Below are 25,544 nucleotides of genomic sequence, written 5' to 3'. Positions count from 1 at the left end.
TTTCTTGTTTGGTGCTTGGAAGAAAGAATCTGTTTCTCTGTCAGCTGCCTAAAAACTGACCCAAGGGGAACAAAAAAGCTGTACCACTGGCTGTACTTACTCTGGATTTTCAGTGAAAATGGGAGACAGTTTTTACAGTAGAAAACTATTGTTTTACTCAAATTTGCATAAGGCAGAGAATTGTCTGTGGCAACCCAAATCATTGCATCAGGATCTGGACTGATGTGGTTGATAGAATCAGTGCCAGTTTTCATGCGTCTGAATTGTTCCCATTAGTAGAAAGTCCCTCCATCACACTCTTTATGTGGTGTATGCAGAGAAAGAAAGTGTGAAAGCCTGCTATTGAGTCCCAGTTGAACCTGGAAATAGAAATTACAAGACATGGATTGCATGTATTTTGCACCAATATGTTACTCATGGGAGCTGAATTTCAGCTACTTTACTGGCTTCAGATCTGGTCTTTGCTAGCTTGGGAGATGCTTCCTTAAATTCCTTGTTTACAAAGTAATAACAAATGGCATCCAGGCAGCAGTTCATGTTTGCAAGGACTGAGGCGAGGTGAACAAAATTGTTAACTCTTTGTATAGCAGAGCAGCTGGGGCTAGTGGAGTCCATTATAAAGCGAAGGAGATGCCCAAGGTAAAGAGGCAAAAAGCATAGGATGAACACAGTCATATTTGCAGAAACAATGTAGACAGCCTTCCTCATTAACTTTTCTTTGTGACGGTTTTCATTTCTCTTTCTCATGAGTTCTGCAATGACTTGTATGGAGCAAAAACTCGAGATAATCAGTGGTATGAAAAACCCTCCAATAATAGCACATAGTGTGATCACTGAGGGCTCAGTGGAGGACTTCTCAAAGCAAAGTTCACCTTGCTGTCGATCCTCTAACGTTTTAATGATGGAAATCATGCAGATAATGACTGTCCAAAGAAATCCAGAGGCAAGAGCTGCCTTCAGTGGAGACCTCAGCACCTTGGCTTTCAAAGGATACTTGATTGTGAGATATCTGTCAGCTGCTACAACAGTGATTACACTGATACTCATTAAGCGGTTGATGAAATAGGCACCTTCCAGAAACAGACACCATGTATCCACTTTCAATTGATAGAAATGGGAGAGTATTTTAAAAGGCAAAGTTAAAAGCAGTAAGCAGTCAGCCAAAGCTAAGTTGGCCATGTATACTCTAGTTTCTGTCCACTTGCCAAGTTTGCAGCAGAACACCCACAGCGCCAGTGCATTCAGCACACTGCCCGAAAGGAAAACCGGGATGTAAACACAGAGCTGTACAAGCGGAAAGCTTTCATAGACTGTGATATTGCAGCCGGTGTCGTTCATTTTGGGGGTATTAAGAGGCAGAGTTCCTGGAAAAGCAGATTAATCCTATTAGAATCTAGACTCTTGATTGTACTGGTAAGTATTTTAGATAGTGCCTCATAGGCCTCAGTGCTTTATGGACGGTGAAAAACGTCGACAGAAACTTTCTCTGCAGGGCAGTACCATTTGCAGAGTTATCCAATGGGAAGGGGAAGGAGAGGGTCATGACCTGACTCAGTCATGGAGGAGAGAAAAGTACAGACTATTATTGGGTCACTTGCAGAGTCAGAGACTCCTGATGGCTGGCCACAGCAAAAAAAGCTTGGGTCTTTGTTCTGGACCTGACTCAGATCAGCAAGAAGCAGGTATCCTGCAGCTGAGAGCTACGTGAGCTCTTTTAGCCCATTCAGAAGTGAAAAGAGGGCATCTAAACCCAGTTCGCATCCCTCCCTTTCTAGAGGTGCTTGGGAAAAGCTAGCCAGGATCCTAGCTATTCAGAGTGCTCTGGGAGATGTGTTGCAAAGGAACAGCTGTCCTCCCCTTCAGTCCTGAGCTCTGTCTAAGCATCTCTTCTTACTAGAATAAGGGCAATTATTAGTAGCGCTCTTGTTATTGTTAGCTGTCATTTAATCCTGTTCTTAGTGGTAGTAGCATTTAGTGCGGCAAGACTCAGAGTACTGTGGGCTGCACCCGGTTATTCAAGGATTGTGAAAGTCAGTCTCTGTCTCAGAACTATTAGAGCAATCTGCCAAATTCCAAGAAAAAAAACAACCACGTGTCAAGAAATGTGATCAGCAGCGATGTGAAATAAAATGGTGAGCTGTATCTGATCCAGTGAGTGGTTTTCTCACCCTACATCTAAGGGCAATATTGCTATTTACCCTGCTGCTTCTGCCTGTTCCTGCAGGAGTATATTCTAGGTGCAATTTTTCAAGGACAGAAAAGCTCTGTGAGGACCATGAGATGTCTGTGGAGTTTCCCTGCAAGGGGGAAATGGCTCTATGTGTGCAACTTCCCCAGGCTCTAAAGCATCCTGAGCAAGCAATCTGTAGGGCAGTGCTAAGGAGCCTACCCTCTTGGGCAGCCTTGAAAATCATGTTACCAGAGAATCCTGCCGTGACACTTCCTCTCAGGAGGTAAAAAAGTGTGCTTCAGCCTATGTCTGCAGAAACGCTGTGCTTTAGTTTCCACATGTTTTGGATAGGAGGAACGAATTATGATCCTGGAAGAAAACAGTATAGATCATAACCAGACAAAGGGGAGGCTTAGCAAAGGCTGAGACAGCTCTTAAGCAGTGTAAACCATCTCCAGAACATGTCTACTGTGGTCAGGATCAAAACGAACCTTTGAAAATAAGCTAGAGCTAGTTGTCTATCCGTTCTTCCACGGCCATTTTGGTGTCCCATGGTGGAGGGGAAAGGCAGTGCCTTGCAGAGCTAGAATAACCCGATCAACAAATCGCCACAAGGAATTACCTGCTCGCTCACTGTCCTCTGAGAGACTAAATGTTCCTCCAGACCAGCTGCAGTTTGGCAGGTAGGCACGGATGAATCCTCCAAGTGATGCTCCCTGGCATGTGACCAGCAAATTGTTCAGTGATGACCATTTTTCCTTGTAGTTGCAGCGGCAGCGAAGCTAGCTGAAAAAGAGTGCTTGCCCCTGCTCAATGCGTTTCCCTAGGGCTGAGCTTCGTCTGTAATCACGGTCATGGTTTGTACCACCCCCTGTTGACTGGGAGCCTTAAGTGGCTTTGCTGGAGAGGTAAAATGCTTGTCTGCCATGCATATTTGCAGCGATTTATCTGGTGATGGAAAAACTTTGATTTTTTTTCTATTGTTTGATTTTCCAGTGCCTGATACTTCACTGGGTAATCGCCCATCCACCTTCCTTGCCAACCAAACTGTGTGTGTTGTTTGGCGTGAAATTGTTGCCTTGAAGAGCTTGCTGAGATCCTGTGCTGTCTTGGCTGCCCCACACACTGACTCTGGAGCTGAGTGTGCTGCCTGCTATCAGCAAGCCGAGCCCCAGGGCAGAGCCAGCCCCACTGGGCCCCAGGTCCTCTTTGCAGAGCTGCTGAAGAGGTAAGAGCTGCAGTTTTGTCTTTCATAGCTGGATTTCGATCTGAATCAGAGTAGTTCTCTCATCTTCCTTAGCTCCCATAAGCCAGCAATTCTGAGAAAATGTGGGACCAGTGACCCACCCTGTGACCTTGTGAATTCTTGACTTTAGTCATTCTCCATGCCACCTCACGTGTTTGTCATCACTTAGCAAACACCACCTGGGCTTCAACTGACCTCTTGTCTAGAGAGGTTTGCTGCCTGCCAGGGACTTGAATAAGAGATATCATGGAAAGACTGCCAAGGCTTGTCCATGCCTTGGACTATTACCCTCTGCTGCTCTTCCATGTGAGCGCTAATGTCACCAAGGGCAAATTGGATACCATCAAACAGGATTTCAGAGCTCTGGATGTTATCGCTAGGCCACTCTCAATCATCTTTGAAAGGTCACGGAGAACAGGAGAGGTGCCTGAGGACTGGAAGAAAGCCACTGTCACGCCAGTCTTCAAAAAGGGCAAGGAAGGAGAAGCCCGGAAACTACAGGCCTGTCAATCTCACCTCCATCCCTGGCAAGGTGATGGAACAGCTCCTCCTGGAGGCCCTCGCTAAGCCTGTGGAGGACAAGAAGGTGATCAGGAGTAGTCAGCATGGATTCACCAAAGGGAAATCATGCTTGACCAATCTCATAGCCTTCCCTGATAGAATGACTGGCTGGGTAGATGAGGGGAGAGCAGTGGATGTTGTCTGCCTGGACTTCAGCAGGGCTTTGGACACTGTCTCCCATCACATCCTCCTAGGGAAGCTCAGGAAGTGTGGGCTAGACGAGTGGACGGTGAGGTGCGTTGAGAACTGGCTGGATGGCCGAGCTCAGAGGGCTGTGGTGAATGGCGCGGAGTCAAGTTGGAGGCCTGTGGCTAGCGGTGTCCCGCAGGGGTCAGTCCTGGGTCCAGTCTTGTTAATGTATTCATCGATGACCCGGAGGAAGGGACAGAGTGCACCCTCGGCAAGTTTACAGATGATACTAAACTGGGGGGAGAGGCTGACACACCAGAAGGCTGCGCTGCCACTCAGAGGGACCTGGACAGGCTGGAGAGCTGGGCAGAGAGGAACCTCCTGAAGTTCCACAAAGGCAAGTGCAGGGTCCTGCACCTAGGGAGGAATAACCCCAGGCCCCAGTACAGGCCGGGGGTTGACCTGCTGGAAAGCAGCTCTGCAGGGAAGGACCTCGGAGTCCCGGTAGACAACAAGTTAAGCATGAGCCAGCAGTGTGCCCTTGCGGCCAAGAAGGCCAATGGGATCCTGGGGTGCGTTGGGAAGAGTGTTGCCAGCAGGTCGAGGGAGGTGATCCTGCCCCTCTCCTCAGCCCTGGGGAGGCCTCACCTGGAGCACTGTGTCCAATTCTGGGCTCCCCAGTACAAGAGAGACATGGCCCTACTGGAGAGAGTCCAGCGGAGGGCTACAAAGAGGATGAGGGGACTGGAGCATCTCTCCTCTGAAGAAAGGCTGCGAGAGCCGGGCCTGTTCAGCCCGGAGAAGAGAAGACTGAGAGGCGATCTCATCAACGTGCAGAAGTATCTGAAGAGGGGTGTCCAGAGGATGAGGCCAATCTCTTCTCCGTGGTGCCCAGCGACAGGACAAGAGGCAACGGGCAGAAACTGAACCACAGAAAGTTCCATCTGAACATGAGGAAAAAGTTCTTGACTGTGAGGGTGACAGGGCACTGGAGCAGGTTGCCCAGAGAGGTAGTGGAGTCTCCTTCGCTGGAGATCTTCAAAACCCGCCTGGACGTGATCCTGGGCAACGTGCTCTAGAGGACCCTGCTTGAGCAGGCAGGTTGGACTAGAAGATCTCCAGAGGTCCCTTCCAACCTAAACCATTCGGTGATTCAAATACCAACTGGTCAGAGGCTCCTCCAGAATCTGTGGGTGAGGAACCGTCTTTGACCTGAGTCAAAATCGAGCCTGGAAATTGCTCAGCTCATGACATTGGACCACTGCGATGCTTCCCATTGTGCTACATCTCCCTGTCGGTTCCAACCTAAACCATTCGGTGATTCTGTGAAAATATACTTCTCCCCTGTTGGCAGCAGATCACAGATTTGAGACAATATCTCATGATGGTTTGAGTTTTAGCCCTGCAAATCCAAGCAGAATGAAAGACAGTCAAACCAGTATCAGATACGATCGGAGCCAACCTGTTATTCAACTCCATGTAAACGTTGCAATCAAGCTCTCTGGAGAGAGAAGACCATTAGACTAGCCACAGGGGCCAACACAAAGCTCCATAACGTGCCGCCAGTAATAAACTGCCAGTGATTTCTTCTCCAGGAAAGGTGTATAATGTGGTAGTCATGCAGTGATACTTCCTTTGCGTATGTTCCTGGCCTCCAGGACCCTGTAGCTCAGAGAATTCTTGAGTCAGGGAGTGCTTTTTTCTCTTTAACACTTTTCAGTGATTTTTCCTTTCATTTCTTTCAGTTGCTTTTTGAAACGCCTGCAAACTTGAGTATCTACAATATCCTGGGGCAAAGGATCACAGCAGCCTAACTGTGGCCTGTGTTTAAAAGTATATCTTTCTATTCATTTGCTAGCTGCTAGTTCCCCTTGAGCCTTCCTCTGTTTCTGCTATGGTCAGAGACAGCAAACAGCAGCTCCCCGACCTCAGTGAGGGTGACTGAGCACTGGATCAGCTTGCTCAGAGAGACTGTAGAGTTTCCTTCGCTGGAGATATTCAAAACCCGCCTGGACACAGTCCTGGGCAATGCGCGCTAGAGGACCCTGCTTGAGCAGGGGGGTCGGACTAGATGATCTCCAGAGGTCCCTTCCAACTTCAGTCGTTCTGTGATTCTGTGACCACAGGCTCCACATCACTTCTGGTTTTATGTCTCCCTGTTGCATCAGTCCCCACAGCACTCTCCTCCTGGCTGAATGCAGTCAGTCCATAGATTGAAGCTTTTCATGCTGCCAGTCATCCTAGTTACTCCCTCAGCACCTTTTTCCCATTCCACATTTCCCTTTTGAGATGAGGGCAGCCAGCATTCGTGCAGATTCCCAGATGAGGGCACACCGTGCCTCTTGGCAGTGGCATAAGGATGTCTTCTGTCTTGTGTGCTGCCGTCTTCTGTTACCATCCAACTAAGTCATAATGTGGATTTAGGATTTTTTTGAACTGCTACTGAACACTGACTGCTGCTTCCCAGATCTGTCTGCTGTAATTCCAAGGTTTCATTTGTGGAGTAACAGTCCACGCTACAGTTTTTGTGGTATATGCAAAACTAGAAATGTTCTCTACTTCACATTTATCTGCACAGAAATTTCATCTAATATTTTATCACATAGTCACTTCAATAACTTAAAGTTAGCATGGGATACGTTACTAGAGTTTCTGACATATGTTTGATATCTGTAATTCAGTTGGCCTCATGGTCCTAGACTTTTAGTATCTCTTGACTTGTGAACCCCTAAGAAATTCCTCCTGGAAATGCAAACCCATATTCTGCTAATTTAAATCTATGAACAACAGACTTTCTTAGTGACAATTTACAGATCGTTCCCCCATAAACAGCCTATCACCTTCCAGGGTTTGCAGACCACATGCTGAAAACCACTGTCTACACATTGGCCAACAACATAAGAAAAGACGATTCCCCATCACAGAAAGTACTCACCATCCAAAAGAATGATTAGATCTGATCTGCTTCGTGTCACTTTCCTTTTGCAGAAGTCCCACCATAATGGAAGCTGCAGGGAGCAACAGCAGCACAAAAATGGATTAAACTACTCAGGTCATTAACTAAATCATTTATGTCCCAGTTTTCTTCTTTGGACTATTATTTAATGTTCTGGCTTTATGGGTATTTCACTGCAAGCAGAGCAAATGGACAGCAAAAAGGGTGTACGTGACCAGCTTAATCATTACAGACTATTGTTTGCTCTTCGTCTCGCCCTTCGAATTCTCTTTTCAAAGACAGAAAAAGATGCAAGACAAATATTGCTTGATCTTAAAAATCATCTATTACTTAAGCAAAGGTGCAAGTATCTGTGTTGTCATCCTCATGGCTGTTAACAAATACTTTGCAATTAACTAGCCTCTGAGAGCAAAAGGCTTAATGTCCCCATTAGCCTCTGTTCGCATTTGTACTGTGCTGTCGATCTTCAAGACAAGCATCACTTATGCGTTTAGACAAGTGATGTTCAATAAGAAAAAAGACTTCTGTTTTCAGAAACAGTCCAAAGGGCCATCAAAAACATTTCTGGTCCTGGGATCCCCTTCTCGGATTTTTTTATCCCGTTGGTTATAGTAAGTGCTTGCTCCAAACAGATTATTACTAAGCTTGTGAAAAAGATGCAGGTGGGTTCACTTGATGTACAGTTAACTCGGAAAGCTAACAACATTGTTTCCAAAATCTGGATTATCTGAAGAACTATCACGATGATGTATGTACTGCTTGGACAAAAATTATGATCTGGTTTCTGTGCTAAGTTATGATCACATTTAGGACTCATTTCTGACGCCTTTCTTCAGTTTGACCAATAGCTCTTCTCCTTGAGTGGTCCTAGTGACTGGGATGACATCTGGACCTCAGCAAACTACCAGCCATCATACAGCACTGGAATAGCAATCCATTAAGTATAACCACACTGCCATCCACAATTCTTTCCCATTTCCCAGCACATGATTCTGGCTAAGGATAGCAGTAAGCAACAGCTCCAGTCTGTCCGCATCAACAGCAGGCAGAGCTGGCACTTTGTTAAACTTTTTGCAGAATCCAAAGTGTACAGAAGCTTATAACTCGACACTGTATTTTTTGTACAAACAATAAATGTTCTTTTCCCTGAAGAAAATCACAATAGAAGCAGTGGAAAAACTATGCAAAATGCTCTTATCCTGCAAAGGGATGTCCGCTGAAGTCAGCAAAAGGCCTTTGCACCAAGCCTTGCTGGGGAAGGATTCCTGACTTCGCTTGTGGATTTTCTACTCCTTATCACAGTGTCTCGTATAGCTTTTGTAGCTGCCACTCCCGGCAAAACCTAGAAAAGGGGTCAAAATAGGAAATGAAGAGCCAGAAGCATCCAAATGAAGGCAGAGAAGGGGAAGAAGGGACCTATGGGGAGGCTGCAGTCACAGAATCTGGACTGACTCTGACCCTGCCCTACCATATGGCGTTGATCCAGATCCAACAGCTGCCTTTGTGTCCTGTTTGCACAGTTAAGAGTTCCCAGTTTATCAAAACTCTCCTATTCTTGGCCACAGTTAAGGGTTCCCAGTTTACCTAGACCCTCCTATTCATGGCCACTAATTCTAACACCTAAATTCACAAAAACATTTTGGATCTTGAGCCCCGCTCGCTCAAGATCCAGTGCTTTCCCAGGGTACTGCACCTGTGAGTCTTTTTGCAAACTGTTTTGAACAGGCTATACCTAAACACCTATATCTTTTACAGGTGTATAAAACTGAGATGTATAAACATAGCTATTTCAAGCCAAAAGACACAAAACCACCATATTCTCTGTTAACATTTAAGTGAGATATAATCTCCCTGTCCCTTAGAAAGATAGGTGTGCTAACAAGGACCAAATCTCCACATGAGTAAATTGCTGCTACAGTCGTCATTCAGGCTTGAGGGAAAAAAAAAAAAACCAAAAGCCTACATAGCAATCTAGAATCTTATTTCTAAGAACTGGCCATCAGTTTTAGCATTTATTTGCCCTCCAAACAGGGAGGGCAGGGGCTGGCATGAAATAACATTTTGGCATTTGCTGGCATTCCAAGCAGGCCTGAAATGTGAATTCTCACCACAGGATTTGGGTCCACCACCACTCCTCTCCCTGCAGACTGAAAGACAGCTATTGTGGAATTCTGTACTTTGGCAAGTCAGGTGCTGCTTTCCAATTTTGGAAGCATCTCTGAGTTCTGTTTTTCCCAGAGTGGCGCAATCGCTCCAAACACAAGTATTGCCATTTCCAAGGGACTCTGCAAGCACAGAAGGGAGCAATAGTTAAATGAGGAGCACAAACTTTGCTGCTCCCTCCCCAGTACACTGCATGCTGCAGGCCCTCACCCTAGTGTTGACTAAGGCAGAGACAACCCTGGCCGTGCTTTCTCCGTCATGATTCAGTCCCCCCAGCAGCGCAGAGGCTTTGTGAAAGAGGATCAAGCTGCAAGAGAGGAAAGGGGAAACAGTCTCAGCTGCCAGGATTTGCTCACAAAGTTTGCTTGCAAGTTTGTGCAAGTTGGACTAAAACTGCCATTTTGCAGGCTTTCCATCCTAAAAATAGGACTAACGTGTTCTGCTTCCAGACCCATAGTTTCATTTTGGTCAAGATCTGTTGTTACAACATCACATCTTCCCATGAGAAAGACAAGAAAAAAACACACCGAGCAGAGGCTCTGCAGAGCCCCAACACACTGCACGGCAACATCATGACTCGTACCTCCCTTGCACATGTAGGCGGGATGCCAATACCTCTCTCACCTCTCTGGAGGCCCTCAGACGTGGCATCAGCTACTTCGCACATGCTGCAGCCACACGGCTCACTGGGTAATGCTCATTGGAAACCAGACCAAAGCGAGAGGTGCTGGCAGTCCGGCTGAGCCCCCTGCCCCCTGCTTTGTGGCGTTCGGCACCAGCAGGATGCGGTCTCTGGGCTGCAGAGGGGACAGAGACCTTCCCTAGGAGGGCAAGGAGGCCAGGGGCCCATCCAATCTGAGGCATTATAGCTGTTCGCAGTCTGTGCCAGAAGCATAGGAAAAACTTGTGGGAAGGGCTCGCTTTGGCTGAGAAAACCTCAAGCAGGGCATAAGGCAGCGCTTACAAGGAAAGGAAAGAATGATTGTGCAGTACAGAAATAAGACTTTGAGATCAAGATGTGCAAAGATCAAGTGGTTTTAAGCAAAAATCAGGCTGATGGATACTGAAACTGTTAGTAGACATTCTTCCCTTAAATCTAAAAACCTACAAATACACACAAATCACAGGCAAAGTGAGACGCCCCCCATACTGCTGCTGATGCATACGAGACCATCCAGGTATGCCCTAAGAACTATCCAACCTCTTTGTGGTGGCTTTCAGTAAGGATGAAGAACCTGAGAAGCCCAGAAGTTTAGAGGAATAGGTGCATGAAACTTCATGCCAGGAAACAAGGCTTTTAAATAAGTCAGCCAGGATGGGGTGGAGGGCAGAGACCAGCAAATGTAGTACCCTCTCTCAAAAGGGGCAGAAAGGGGATGGTCTGGCCGGTCACAACTCTGCCACACTCAGATCTGAAAACTGCAAAATTTTACAAGCCTAAAGTAAATTAAAGAGGTGGGAATGAATAAAAAGGCAAAAGTAACTGGTACTTTAATTTACAGGACTATTTTGCCTCTGGCTTCTTTCACTAGGAAAACTGCTTTTCCAGGAGAAGGGTGATAGACACTGGTGTCAGCAAGGCCTCTGAATTCCGCTCTACAGGTGACATCCTTGTGAGGAGGGAGCTGATGGGGATGGGAAAGCAGTTACAGAGAGGATTCGCTAAAAGTGCAGACAGATTCCCAAAAGGTCCTTTGCAGCACCTCACAAGCTGTAATGCACTTTGTACAGTCACTGCTACCCAAATGGTCCTGGAGGCCACAAAACAACCCCTCCAGAGACAAGAAAAAAACACACCGAGCAGAGGCTCTGCCAGACAAGTAAGTGAGAAAAAGCCAACCTTCCAACAGCAAAAGTGTCACCTGCCACAACGTTCACAAGGCTGAGGCAGGCTGAAAACTGTGATACCAGGAGGAAACATCAAATGAGCATCAACTATTCACCGCAGATATGATAAAACCTGTGATTGGATGGAGAAAATGGGCTGCAAGCAGTCACCGGACCCTATACAAGATGACTGGGGAAGAGTCAGGGCAGAGAAAACACAAGAAGGAGGATCCTGACCTAGCAGCATCAAGGAACCGAACAGGAACCTACAAAACAACACCAGAGCCTGGACTCCTCTATGGAGACATGTAACTTCTCATCAAATATCAATTAATCATAGCTTGGCCTATTGGTATCAGATGTAGAGTTATTCTCATGCATCCTAGTAAACCTGCTGATAACAGCTCCATGCTTTGCAACTGGGGACACCGTGTTTGTTTCTCTGTTGAAGTCTCGCTAGACCGACAGGGAGATGTAGCACAATGGGAAGCATCGCAGTGGTCCAATGTCATGAGCTGAGCAATTTCCAGGCTCGATTTTGACTCAGGTCAAAGACGGTTCCTCACCCACAGATTCTGGAGGAGCCTCTGACCAGTTGGTATTTGAATCACCGAATGGTTTAGGTTGGAAGGGACCTCTGGAGATCTTCTAGTCCAACCTGCCTGCTCAAGCAGGGTCCTCTAGAGCACGTTGCCCAGGATCACGTCCAGGCGGGTTTTGAAGATCTCCAGCGAAGGAGACTCCACTACCTCTCTGGGCAACCTGCTCCAGTGCCCTGTCACCCTCACAGTCAAGAACTTTTTCCTCATGTTCAGATGGAACTTTCTGTGGTTCAGTTTCTGCCCGTTGCCTCTTGTCCTGTCGCTGGGCACCACGGAGAAGAGATTGGCCTCATCCTCTGGACACCCCTCTTCAGATACTTCTGCACGTTGATGAGATCGCCTCTCAGTCTTCTCTTCTCCGGGCTGAACAGGCCCGGCTCTCGCAGCCTTTCTTCAGAGGAGAGATGCTCCAGTCCCCTCATCCTCTTTGTAGCCCTCCGCTGGACTCTCTCCAGTAGGGCCATGTCTCTCTTGTACTGGGGAGCCCAGAATTGGACACAGTGCTCCAGGTGAGGCCTCCCCAGGGCTGAGGAGAGGGGCAGGATCACCTCCCTCGACCTGCTGGCAACACTCTTCCCAACGCACCCCAGGATCCCATTGGCCTTCTTGGCCGCAAGGGCACACTGCTGGCTCATGCTTAACTTGTTGTCTACCGGGACTCCGAGGTCCTTCCCTGCAGAGCTGCTTTCCAGCAGGTCAACCCCCGGCCTGTACTGGGGCCTGGGGTTATTCCTCCCTAGGTGCAGGACCCTGCACTTGCCTTTGTGGAACTTCAGGAGGTTCCTCTCTGCCCAGCTCTCCAGCCTGTCCAGGTCCCTCTGAGTGGCAGCGCAGCCTTCTGGTGTGTCAGCCTCTCCCCCCAGTTTAGTATCATCTGTAAACTTGCCGAGGGTGCACTCTGTCCCTTCCTCCGGGTCATCGATGAATACATTAACAAGACTGGACCCAGGACTGACCCCTGCGGGACACCGCTAGCCACAGGCCTCCAACTTGACTCCGCGCCATTCACCACAGCCCTCTGAGCTCGGCCATCCAGCCAGTTCTCAACGCACCTCACCGTCCACTCGTCTAGCCCACACTTCCTGAGCTTCCCTAGGAGGATGTGATGGGAGACAGTGTCCAAAGCCCTGCTGAAGTCCAGGCAGACAACATCCACTGCTCTCCCCTCATCTACCCAGCCAGTCATTCTATCAGGGAAGGCTATGAGATTGGTCAAGCATGATTTCCCTTTGGTGAATCCATGCTGACTACTCCTGATCACCTTCTTGTCCTCCACAGGCTTAGCGAGGGCCTCCAGGAGGAGCTGTTCCATCACCTTGCCAGGGATGGAGGTGAGATTGACAGGCCTGTAGTTTCCGGGCTTCTCCTTCCTTGCCCTTTTTGAAGACTGGCGTGACAGTGGCTTTCTTCCAGTCCTCAGGCACCTCTCCTGTTCTCCGTGACCTTTCAAAGATGATTGAGAGTGGCCTAGCGATAACATCCAGAGCTCTGAAATCCTGTTTGATGGTATCCAATTTGCCCTTGGTGACATTAGCGCTCACATGGAAGAGCAGCAGAGGGTAATAGTCCAAGGCATGGACAAGCCTTGGCAGTCTTTCCATGATATCTCTTATTCAAGTCCCTGGCAGGCAGCAAACCTCTCTAGACAAGAGGTCAGTTGAAGCCCAGGTGGTGTTTGCTAAGTGATGACAAACACGTGAGGTGGCATGGAGAATGACTAAAGTCAAGAATTCACAAGGTCACAGGGTGGGTCACTGGTCCCACATTTTCTCAGAATTGCTGGCTTATGGGAGCTAAGGAAGATGAGAGAACTACTCTGATTCAGATCGAAATCCAGCTATGAAAGACAAAACTGCAGCTCTTACCTCTTCAGCAGCTCTGCAAAGAGGACCTGGGGCCCAGTGGGGCTGGCTCTGCCCTGGGGCTCGGCTTGCTGATAGCAGGCAGCACACTCAGCTCCAGAGTCAGTGTGTGGGGCAGCCAAGACAGCACAGGATCTCAGCAAGCTCTTCAAGGCAACAATTTCACGCCAAACAACACACACAGTTTGGTTGGCAAGGAAGGTGGATGGGCGATTACCCAGTGAAGTATCAGGCACTGGAAAATCAAACAATAGAAAAAAAATCAAAGTTTTTCCATCACCAGATAAATCGCTGCAAATATGCATGGCAGACAAGCATTTTACCTCTCCAGCAAAGCCACTTAAGGCTCCCAGTCAACAGGGGGTGGTACAAACCATGACCGTGATTACAGACGAAGCTCAGCCCTAGGGAAACGCATTGAGCAGGGGCAAGCACTCTTTTTCAGCTAGCTTCGCTGCCGCTGCAACTACAAGGAAAAATGGTCATCACTGAACAATTTGCTGGTCACATGCCAGGGAGCATCACTTGGAGGATTCATCCGTGCCTACCTGCCAAACTGCAGCTGGTCTGGAGGAACATTTAGTCTCTCAGAGGACAGTGAGCGAGCAGGTAATTCCTTGTGGCGATTTGTTGATCGGGTTATTCTAGCTCTGCAAGGCACTGCCTTTCCCCTCCACCATGGGACACCAAAATGGCCGTGGAAGAACGGATAGACAACTAGCTCTAGCTTATTTTCAAAGGTTCGTTTTGATCCTGACCACAGTAGACATGTTCTGGAGATGGTTTACACTGCTTAAGAGCTGTCTCAGCCTTTGCTAAGCCTCCCCTTTGTCTGGTTATGATCTATACTGTTTTCTTCCAGGATCATAATTCGTTCCTCCTATCCAAAACATGTGGAAACTAAAGCACAGCGTTTCTGCAGACATAGGCTGAAGCACACTTTTTTACCTCCTGAGAGGAAGTGTCACGGCAGGATTCTCTGGTAACATGATTTTCAAGGCTGCCCAAGAGGGTAGGCTCCTTAGCACTGCCCTACAGATTGCTTGCTCAGGATGCTTTAGAGCCTGGGGAAGTTGCACACATAGAGCCATTTCCCCCTTGCAGGGAAACTCCACAGACATCTCATGGTCCTCACAGAGCTTTTCTGTCCTTGAAAAATTGCACCTAGAATATACTCCTGCAGGAACAGGCAGAAGCAGCAGGGTAAATAGCAATATTGCCCTTAGATGTAGGGTGAGAAAACCACTCACTGGATCAGATACAGCTCACCATTTTATTTCACATCGCTGCTGATCACATTTCTTGACACGTGGTTGTTTTTTTTCTTGGAATTTGGCAGATTGCTCTAATAGTTCTGAGACAGAGACTGACTTTCACAATCCTTGATTCACAAATCAAAATTTATAGTATTTTATAACCTCTGACTCACTTACGCTTCCCAGATGCCCAGTGAAGCTAGTGCTTTCATGGAAAGGTTAACAGTAGCACAGTAGCATAGTAGCACCTGAATATCCTGTCTAAATCTGACACATTATTTGTACTTGCCCATTAGAGCTGAAAATCCTGTTTTCTTTTTCGTTTTTAAGCTATTCTTATCACCACTGAGAAAACCACAAGACCGTTTCCTACTTTGTTATTTAGAGCTTTGCTGCCTGTACATGAATAAACCTGAATGTGTTCTCTGATGGTCTTCTTAAAGGGCCAATGTGTGCTACTAGAAGGATATTTTATATACTTAAAAACCCTGAATCACAGAGAAAGTCTGGTGATTGTCCTGTGTAATTTTTTTCAGTGTTTCACTGTTAATGATAGACCCCTGGTTTTGGCCCATGTCCTACCTGAGGTCATGATACTACTCATGCATACCATGTCCTCCAATGTGTCATCTCCTGCTGAACTGCAAAATAAAGTCCTGATATGCACAGTCTCCGTAGATAAAGGTATGGAGCTTGCATAAAATGACCCCAGCATTTGTGTCCTTGCTCCTTGGCAATGCTGGGACAGCTCATGACCGGGTCCTGCACTCCAGCGAACGCCATGGAACTATACCAAGTGCCCTGCACATGAGACCTGGCAGGAAAGTCCTCCTCAGTGATTGTGTTTGGACAAAAGTCACACCTAGGTGGTTTGTAAGTGACCTTCTCTGCTGACTTCCAACCTGGCTGCACTTGGCCTTTGGAAGAATTCAGGTTTGATTTCTTGCAGGGGAAATCCAGGGGCTTCCCTTGAGCTCTGCGGGATGAATTTGCTCTGCTGATGCTGCTGGCAAGGTACCTCTGCTGGACTCCTGGCCTGGAGAAGGGTCCAGCCTCAGGACTGAGGACAGTGGTGGGAGCAGAAGGTTCACGGTTCATTGCTCAAAACAAAATCGTAGGGGAACGCTAGAGCTGGTAGGCTAATTATTTTTTGATTTTTTTTTTTTATTTTGATAAAACTGCTCCTTGCCTTCCTCCTCAAATCTGGGTCTGTTGCGTACTAGTTTTATGCGGTTTTGGAGGCTGCTGAGTAAATGCAGCCGTCTGTTTCGCAGGCCATGTGGCTTTGTGTTGCTTTTTAAAGCCAATCTATGGCTTCTTATTACCTTCTGTGAACAGTGACTAGAAAGGTGCCCTGGCAGTCAGTAGAGAGCACGCTCTCGGGGCCAGAAGAGTGATGGTAGCCCTGAACCCCGCTGGTGTGTACTCGAGCAGAGGATGACAGCTTTTGGAAAAGCAGCCACAGAGGTAAGCTGCGCCACCACCATCGTGGTGGCTAGTTTTGGTCATCGTTTTTGAGTGCCCACAATCTTCTCACAGGGCAAGAGAGGCGATGAGGGCAGTAAGAAAGGAATGGCCGAGGGTGGAGGAGGTGCTGAGCATGCCAAGGCAGTGAGAACTTCCCCAGCGTGGTGCACAGATGGGGCAGTGCCCTGAGCAGGGCTGGGGTGACACAGGACCGACCATGGAGGGTGCTGGGGCCTGTGATGTACCTTCACTCGCACCTGCAGCGCCCCAGGCAGGGTGAAGGACGGCTTCTGCTCAGGAGAGTGCGCCTCAGGGCCTGGGAAGGGCAGACATCTCTGCCCCCTCCCTGCCCCAGCCAATCGACATCTCCACTGAGCAGTGGCATTTATGCGTTGCGGGTGGTGATGCTTGTGGGCCCACAAACACAGTGACGGCTGCAGACACCTTGCTCTAATAACCTCCGCTCTACTGGGGTTTCCCACCACGGATGCGGGAGAGCCACGGTGAAACACGACACCGGAGACCCAGAAAACCAGTGCAAACGATGGTGTGTGTTTGAAACAAATACGTGTGTGGCCATCGTCTCTTGACTTTATCAAATCAAAATCCTATAAGTGACTTTTCCCCTTATTCTCAGTGTATCTTAACAGTAGCTTAAAAATATTAGTAAAAGAGTGTGCATATGTCTGTCTCTGTGCAGTATTTGAAGTATATATTAATAAATACTAGCTAAGAGGGGAAAAAATGGCATTGCAGAAACATAGCAGCTGGTGAAACTAAAGCGTAAATGAATGCATGTATTCCCTGCTGGTCTACTGCCACCAAATATAGAAGAAATAACTTTAAGATGAGCCCTTCCTCCTGGTGATGCTGCAGAGGATTCACAGCAACCAACCAGGGGCTGGTTACTCTTCAGTTTCAGAGATTAGCCACTAGCACTTGCCTCAAACTGGATTTATATAGTTTGCTTCCTTCCTCTGCACTGGGAGCTCACTTAGTATTATGCTGTGGCTTAATTGTTTTGAGCTGCTCTGCTGTCACTTCCCTGTGGGGAAGGAAGTGATTTCTGGTGCACAGAGTCAGCAAGTGCAGATATTATAAAGGATTTAGGTATTCAGAAAGCCAGGCATTAAAATAGATGTCTGGTCTGGGATCTGCCTAGGATAGATCAAGGCTCCCCATGTAGTGCATGAAAAGAGTTAAATGCCTTAAAATGAGCTCTGTGACAGGGTCATTGCCACTATCAGGAGCCCGGCACGCTCAGCTGGGCGGTGAGCTGGCAAGGATGCGCAGGACACAGCCTCTCTCTGGGGCGGGGAGCCTGGTAGCTCCACTCATGGAAGTGTCTCACGTGGAGCAGCTCTGGGCCGAGGGAAGCAATCGTATGACAGACCAACCTCAGAGTCAAAGCTGGGGCCTTGTTGCTTCTGGTGACCTCCCGGGCATCTAAAAGGCACTGCCAGAAGCCCCGAATCTAAAGCAATGCTTGGAGCTGCTCACATGGGGCAGCTCCAAGAAGTCCTCAGCCACAGGTCTGTACGGTGTCTGCCTTACAGACCCTCTGGCAGCAAATAACTCTGAGCACTGTTCATAGATAGCAAGGGTGGGATCGGGGATGCATCTGCTCACGTCGCTGACTGATGTCTTCTGGCCCCCCTCCCTCTAACAGCAGTGATGCTGGGGTGACCCAGGCGGAAATGACCGCCTCTCACTGGACAGGATGCGAGATTTGACCCCGTTCAAGAGCAGCAACAATCTAGTCCCCAGGGTTTACAGTGATCAGCTGAGTGAGAGCAGATCTTCACAGTCTTATGCTTGGTAGGTACAATGCTATGTAGTACTATTAAATGTTTGTTGTGTCGTCCATAACACTGTGCATAGCTTGTTTTTTCCACGCAGTAATGCCTTTATTTATACTCACAATGATTTTAGTCTTAAAAATGTCAGAGCATTGCCCCAGGCTAATACAAACGTTATATGGCAGGAGTGGGCACGATTCTCATGCCATTATCTGACTCCTGCAGTTAATTCAGCACACAGAGATAGCTAAATTCTGATGGTAGCATCAGACATCAGAAATATATTGGTTGTTAGGAAACTACCACTGCCCAGGCAAATTTTTTAATGTGAGCGGTACAGATATCGTAGGCTTTGGTTTGTAGTACAGTGACTTTTTTTTTTTTAATGACCATATGTATTAAAGTACTAGAAGTGGATTTGTGCATTGCTGCAAGGGAGCTCAGTTCCTCTTGTTTAGCTGCATGCATATGTTACATGTACAAATGAGTGCATGACGAAAGAACAGCCTTATCTACTCTCCATACCATGTGGATCTCCCTCTTGAAGAGGAGAGACGTGAACCTGATCTGAAATGCAACTATCTGAGACAATAGCCAGAGCTGTATTCAAGTCACTGAGGTCAGAAGGACAAAAGTCAAGTCAGCATTGGACCCCTTTGAGGGAATTGATCCTTTTTGCGGTCATGCCCATACCCACAAATATTACAGATATTGTAGGTGGTTCCATTCCCTCTGCCTTGAAACTTCAGCAACACAGTGGCTCTTAAGAATGAGATATGGGATTGACGTCTATAGCGCACTACATCTTTCTTATGTCATGACTTGATCTGTGGGTTGCTGTGAATCTTGGCTTTGATTCATCCTCGACCTCACGAAAATACAAGGGGGGAGCAGAGAGGAAGTTTCCTGAAATTCCTTGGCTGCAAAGTAATAGCAAAAAGCATCCAAACAGCAGTTAGCATTTGCTAAACATGCAAAGATCTGAACAGAGACTCTAACCTTTGGGATCAGAGAACAGGCTTCGGCAACATCCACTGCAAACCGCAAGAGCAGTACAGTGTACAAAGGTAAAAAGCATATAATGAACACACACAGATTCGCAGAAACAATGTGGAGCGCTTTCTGGATTAACTTCGTCTCATGAGGGCTTGCGGACATCTTCTTTTTGAGGCATTTGATGACTTCTACTGAACAAAAAATCACAATCCCCAAGGGAATAAAATACCCAAATAAAATGGAGAGTAATGTCGAATATTTAGGCTGAACAGTTCTTTTCTGAAAGCAAAATTGTTCTTGTCCTTCTTCAAACTCTGGATGGAAGTAGGCATATGTTAAGAGTGTTATCCATACAAGTCCACAGATAGAAGCTGATTTCAGTGGAGATCTAAGAGTTTTTGCTTTTAGAGGGAACTTTATTGCAATGTATCTATCAATTGCAATCATTGTGATGATGAGGATGCTCATAGGCATGTTTGTAAAATAGATGCACTGTATGGTGAAGCACAGCTTGCCTGTGGGGTGTTCTTGTTGGTGGAAGTATATCAGGAAAGGCAGGGCAAAGAGCAGGAAACAGTCAGCGACCATCAGGTTAATCATGTACACTGTGGTCTCGGTCCACCTCTTGAGTTTGCAGCAGAAGACCCAGAAGGCAATTGCATTCAGCAGGACCCCGAGGGCAAGAACTGGGATGTAGATAATCAGCTGAAAAAGCAGGACACCATCCTGCACCGTGTCGTTGCTTTGGGAGCAGTTCACCATGCTGGGCTGTCACTGCAAGAGGAGGGCACAGAGGTGTGAGATGGAGCGAGTGGGCAGTTCGTTCAGCACTGAGCCCTGCCAGAGCGCTCCCTTGTCTCCCTTTAGATCTCATACCTGCTGCATGCTAATTTTCTTTCTGTCTTTCTGTTTTTCTTTTTAAGAAACTCTAGGTGCCACAAACTGTCAAGGGACACATGCATTCTGCTGTGTAACCTGTCCTAGTTTGCGGCCTCAAGCCCAGACCTCTCCATTAGCTACTGCTCTGCCTCAGGCAGCAGGTTTGGCAGTGACCAACCCTCTCTTTTCCCTAACAAAGTAGGAGCCCTGGCAAGCCCACTGGGTCGCTTACCATCACAGTCTATCGCTCACCCATCTGAGTAGCACTATTGCATTATGAGCAGCTAATCATAAAAACCAAGGGGTGGGGAGCAAACTCCTTGTGTAGGTATTACTTGGGTAATAGCTCGTCTCAAATCGTGGGCCTGGCTTTCCTTTACTGCAGCCTCAGTTTGCAAAACTGGTTATAGGAAAGAGTCTCGAAAGGAGAATAATTATTCTGTGGTCCCTTATCTTTGTCACTGCTGCGGGTAATTGCGTAGATCCGCTAGTTCTGGTTTTAGTGTCAGCCCAAGGCAGAGCAGTTCACACCTCATTTTATCCTTAGCTAACCTGCATTCTGCCCCGGCTTTGCCCTCAAAAGACCATTGCCGCACTGTCCGAGCTTCCCCTTGGCACTTCGCTAGGTTTCTTCCTTAAAGCTATGCAGCGCTGGGCTGGCGAGGGATGTGACGTCCACACCTTTGTCGAGACAGGCGGAGCGTGTGGTCCCTGCAGTGCCCAGAGAAATAGCCCCCGATGACATAACGCCATCGCTGCAGCCCCCCCAGCAAGGAGGGAGGCTTAATGGGGGGCTGGGGGCAGCTTGTCCTGGCCATGCACACTCCTCCATCCTGTTCGGTCATGGGGTAAATCAGATGGCCTTGCTCAGAGGAGGGCTGGGGAAATGCTTTGGCTCACATGAGAAAATGTGAGCTAGCGGACGTGCCTGATGTGGGCAGGCTGGTCCAGGGGCCAGCTGTGTGGCAGCTGAGCATGGTTCCCTGCTGCCAGGGGCTCGCTCGGTGCAGCAAAACTCAGCAGGAACACGGAGCGTCCCATCAGGAAAAAGGCCTCAAAAGGGAAAATGAAAAGAGGTGTCTGGTCTCCCCCTGCAAATATGGGAAGCCAAAATGTTGCTAGAGCAAAAAAAACCCCGAATCCAAGAATTTAGACAGTCTCCTGGTATTCCTTTAAGTATTTGAAGGCATTAACCTACAGCAATGAGGCTTTGGAAGGGGCATTAACCTACAGCAATGAGGCTTTGGAAGATGAATCAGACTGCTTGCAGCTCATTAGGAAGTGTTTATAGTAAGGCAGGGAAAGAAAACTCCCAGATTCCTACAATCCTTTATAAATACATTACCTTATAAGTCAGTGGCTTGTGAGCATCTGTATCTAAACTGCAGAAAAACTGTCTGACTGTGTGAATGAGGTGAAGCATTTTTAGTGCCTGAGATAGGGAGCCAGATCCAGCAGCTGTGGAGAAAAGCTCAGCACCTACCCTAGCATCAGATCTCCTGGGGTAGTCCTGGCCTACGGGGATAAGGTAATTTTTAGGGTGGAATTTAGAGGAATTAATAGGAAGTCGGTGCCCCGACTCTTCTGAGCTTTCAGCCTTACCAGTCCTTAGCTTTACTGTAGCATCACATAAACATACAGCCTTTCTCTACCAGCCTACCACTGTCAACTCTCAAGGCAAACGTCAGTCTCTACGTTTATGTGCTTGTCGGAGAGGAGCAGCCGAGCTTCATGGGCGTTGCTGGACATCCCAGCGCTCAGGTCCTGCAGACCTCGATGGTCATCCTTGGGGCACGCCGCGCTTGCAGAGGATGCTGCGAGTATCGGGTCCCCGGCCGACAGTGTGCCCAGGAGCAGAAGCAGGCACGCATAATCGAAGGAGGGGGATGGAAACCCCCCCAGGGACAGGTTTGGATGCAAGGAAGTGTGGCATGACATGCGAGAGTGGCAGGAAAGCGAAGGGTCTGTGTACAGCTAAGACTTGACCCGTATGCTAAAAGATGGATGGGCTTCAGCTAACAAGGGAGCAAACACACCAGGATGGAGTAAGCAGAGCGTACTGCCATGTGCAGGTGGGGAAAGAAACAAGTTACCTGCTTCTGGCCAGCTGCTGTCTGAGGGCTGTAATCCACTGGAGAAGCTGCAGGGCTGACTTGAGAGTCTGAGGGAAACCCCGTGAGAGCTGGAGCCGCGCTGCACAGATCGCAGCTGCCGGGTGAGCCTGTTGCTGGCAGCTCTGGTAGCGCTGAAATAAAGCAATGAACTGCTGATCCCCAAAAGTGCTTCATTTATTGCCTCCTGTTTGGGATTGACGAATCTCTGGTGCCCTCTGTTGTTTCTCTCGCATCAGATCAATGCTTTGCCATAAATTTTTCCACCCAGCCTGCGCTTCTCCCTGCCTCACATGAACACAGAATTAAAATTTAATAGTTTCAGTTGTGGGAAAACAGATCATTTCTAGAACAAAACCCATAATGGTTGCAAATTGCCATTCTGGCAGCAAAAGCATGCCCTAAGCACACCAGACTGCGCGGTATTGGGTGCTGCCACAGGGCACGAAGGCGGCGCGGGGCCCAGCGGCCTTTCTGGGCAGGCACGCTGTGTTGTGCACCCCCGAGCAGAACAGGCCAGCCCGGGGATAGAAAAAAGCATGTTTCTCTTTGGCCTCTTTGCAAGATGGATAGTGAGGGCAGCAGGTGCGATGGGTCTGCTTGTCTTCCGCATAATGGCTGGGTACATCTGTGGCCTCTCGCTGATGTCGTCGCGGAGAAGCTTACGGCTGCCAACCAGGGATGCGCAACAGGGAGCAGCGGTGGGGGAGTGTGCTGCAGCCAGAGGCGAGATAGTCAGCGCCTGTGAAAACCTGCTTAATAAGAAGCCAGTGTCCCCAGGGTAATTTTATAGTCACTTTGATGGCTTTTGTTGTTGATTTCTCTGTCTCTGAAGGCTTCCACATGCAGTGATCGCAGTCCTTTCAATGCCAGTTAATTTAAGGAGGTTAGCACCAGTCTGCATGGATGTTCGGAGACAGGTTCAGGGAGAGCCTGCCAACAGTCAACTTGGCCCAGCCAGCACCCTGCCCTGTGCACAGCATAGCTCCAGCTTCAGTGACTCAGGCTGTCTGGCCACGGGGCCAGACAGTCAGAGGCTTTGCTTTGTCTTTTTTGGGTTGTTTGGAGGAGAACCATTTAACCCCGTTTCGTATTTCTAAATCAGCGTATAAAATACTTCTGTAGCTAGCGAGAAGGTGCAGAGCCTCCAGTACAGTTATCTCCTCTGTCTGTATCAGTCTTTAGTGTTCATCAGTCCCACAGAGGAGAAATGTCACAGGGGTCTGCTTGCTCAAATCCATTCATCTATGGCACAGCAAAGGCTCGAGCGGGAAGTAATAGGCCCTGTTAATTCCTGTTGTCTCTAGCCATATGCAAGTCCGTAGCCCACCTCCCTCCTGCCTATAAAGGCAGCACTGATTCATTAGCAGAGTCTTTCCCCAAAATGCGCAGGGCCTGCGCCAATAGATAAGAGCGCCTGGCCCCTAGCGTGGGCTTGGTGTTTTAAAGGCCAGCAGTAGGAGAGCGGTCACTCAGCGCGCGCAGCCTGGTTCCTTCTGGACAGCTGGCAAGGACTGGAATATCCATGGCCGTGAGGATGGAGACGCCTTAGCTCCTGCTGGAGCAAGGTCAGCTCCTCCAGGCCGGCATGGCCACAGCGAGCTCGTGCCACTTCGCGGGGGCTGTGGCCCGGAGGAAGGTGGGCCTGATGCACTACCTAGCGACCTCCATGGTCTCGCACCATTGAACCAAATACGACCAGAGGACGTGAAGGATGGACCGTGCTATTACCATCAGCCCCGCAGCTTTCGTGCTCATTATCCTATTATAAGACCATGACGTGTTCAGGTTAGGGACTCTGTGACCCTCTATAGGGTTAGCAGAAGCTCCTAAACCAGGTCTTCTGCCTTTTTGGAGACCCAGCCCTCCTTCAGAGGGGTCGGTAACGGTCAGCAGAACGATAACGTTACAGCTGATATTTGGAGATTTGAGCTGTCCGGTTGAATTTCTAGGGCAAGAACCTACACAGGCGCTTTCCTACCCATTCTGATTGCACTTATTTTGAGCGCTGTCCTCATTCAGCACGGCTAGGCTTCTATGACCAGCAGTGTGAGCCGCTTCTGTCAAGCCAACCTTCTGTAAAGGCTATTTATTGTTGCTCCGTGTGGAGCTAGCAAGCACATGTGGCCTTGTTGGGCACCCAAGGAGCCCTTAGGGGACTATAAGGTTGAAGAATGCGTCTCTGACTCCTTCAGAATCTTTCCAGATTTGTAACGTCTTCTGACACTCCAAAGGCGATGGCTGCAGATTTAGCAGCAGGCGGTCAGTTCTGTGGTGGAAGATGCAGGTCGCAAACATACAAGAGGGCAGAGAAGGCTCTGGACTCCTTCATACTATCTCCTGGAATTCCATAAGTGGTCTTAAGGCATAGCTTGGAGGCTATTTTGTAGATTTTTTCCAGTATTTAGAAGGAAAAAAAGCCCAGCCCTAGGCAGGGTCTACTGCACAGAGCTTGAATAACATGATGGCGAAGCAGTCTTTATTGATTGCTGGCTCATGAAACAAACGCATTTCACCTATGAAAATGTTTGGTGCGTTAATGTGGGCAGGCTGTGGCGATAGATACCCTGACCTGGAGCTGCCACTGGGAGTAGGAAATTGGGGACCCAGCCTTGTGCCACAACATAAACCCAGGCAACAACCATGCCCCAGCTAGCAGGAATCCAGAAAGGTGGAAGGAGGACCCTTCCTCACATCCCACAGGTGGGAGCAAACAGCTTTCAGGGGCAGTCCCTCCTCACATCCCACAGGTGGGAGCAAACAGCTTTCAGGGGCAGCTGCTATAAGAAGGCGCCTGCAGGCTGAGGAGCTCAGTAGGGTGGAAGCTGTGTGAAAGTACCAGCTTTGCAAGAGGGCTGCTGCTGTGGGGGAGGGCTGTAGGTGACACCTGGGGATTGTGTGTGTGTCAATGCGGCCGCTGGGTGTGTGACCTGGGGTGCCTTGGGGCAAGGAGCTGGAGGGCTGTGTTTAGCGCATGCTTGGCCTGTCAGGTGAGATTGTGGGAAATACGGTGTTCCTGGATCTGGTGAAAAGAAAGACCCATGGGGTGGGCAACATGGCCTGCTGCTGTGTGCATGTGGTTGGCAGATGAGGCAGCCTGCAAAGAGGGTGTTTCTCAGTCTGCATCCTGTAGTGCTCTGGCTCAAGATGAGGCCTTAAACACCTGATGGTGGGAGACTAAGTCTCTAGAGCTGCTGCTGTTTCTGAGACTTTTCCAGGAAGTGTTGAACTGCTGAGAGCCCTCTCCTGTGTACTTGCCCTCACAAAAGAGGGCAGTGGCAGCACAAGGGGTTTTTGGCCTTGGATGTCTCTGAGCTCTGGGGCTGGCACCCTCAGCCTCTAAATGTAAGCCAAGCCATAAGCTACTTGTGCAAACTTGGTGGTGTCATCTGGGCTCTGTAAATGCTCTCTTGGGTGCTGCTTCAGACCTAGGCTTTCTGCGCTACCTTAAAACCTTGTTGGCCCTTGGGGTCGTTGTGACGATGCGTGCTTGAACAGGTCTCTTAGTGACCTCTCTGAG

General features: G+C 48.5%; 2 protein-coding genes across 5 annotated transcripts; both read right to left on the bottom strand.

Moving 5' to 3' along the window:
- Nucleotides 1-412: 412 nt before the first annotated feature.
- LOC138068113 (G-protein coupled receptor 35-like) lies at nt 413-13,630 on the bottom strand. 4 transcript variants are annotated; one of them, XM_068953709.1, is made up of 3 exons: nt 13,520-13,630; nt 7,042-7,114; nt 413-1,364 (listed from the first exon to the last, which is right to left on the bottom strand). In XM_068953709.1, the coding sequence occupies exon 3, from the start codon at nt 1,336-1,338 to the stop codon at nt 415-417; it is 924 nt and encodes a 307-aa protein (XP_068809810.1). In that variant the 5' UTR covers nt 1,339-1,364; nt 7,042-7,114; nt 13,520-13,630; the 3' UTR covers nt 413-414. The 4 variants fall into 4 exon arrangements, with proteins under 4 accessions (XP_068809810.1, XP_068809807.1, XP_068809808.1 ...); XM_068953706.1 differs by lacking the exons at nt 7,042-7,114; nt 13,520-13,630 and adding an exon at nt 2,420-3,172; XM_068953707.1 differs by lacking the exons at nt 7,042-7,114; nt 13,520-13,630 and adding an exon at nt 2,793-3,172 and having other exon boundaries at nt 413-2,539.
- Nucleotides 13,631-18,056: 4,426 nt separating this feature from the next.
- GPR35 (G protein-coupled receptor 35) lies at nt 18,057-24,344 on the bottom strand. Its single transcript, XM_009674113.2, has 2 exons — nt 22,007-24,344; nt 18,057-19,808 (listed from the first exon to the last, which is right to left on the bottom strand). Exon 2 carries the CDS (start codon nt 19,794-19,796, stop codon nt 18,849-18,851), a length of 948 nt encoding a protein of 315 aa, XP_009672408.2. The 5' UTR covers nt 19,797-19,808; nt 22,007-24,344; the 3' UTR covers nt 18,057-18,848.
- Nucleotides 24,345-25,544: the final 1,200 nt, after the last annotated feature.

This window comes from Struthio camelus, chromosome 9, assembly GCF_040807025.1.
Source record: "Struthio camelus isolate bStrCam1 chromosome 9, bStrCam1.hap1, whole genome shotgun sequence".
NCBI classification, from domain to species: Eukaryota; Metazoa; Chordata; class Aves; order Struthioniformes; family Struthionidae; genus Struthio; species Struthio camelus.
The sequence above is the reverse complement of the archived record's forward strand: the minus strand, read 5'-3'. Positions and strand labels throughout refer to the sequence as shown.

Excerpts from the sequence above, each read along its gene's own strand:
- LOC138068113 (XM_068953709.1), bottom strand. The coding sequence starts at position 1,338 with ATGAACGACACCGGCTGCAATATCACAGTCTATGAAAGCTTTCCGCTT.
- GPR35 (XM_009674113.2), bottom strand. The coding sequence starts at position 19,796 with ATGGTGAACTGCTCCCAAAGCAACGACACGGTGCAGGATGGTGTCCTG.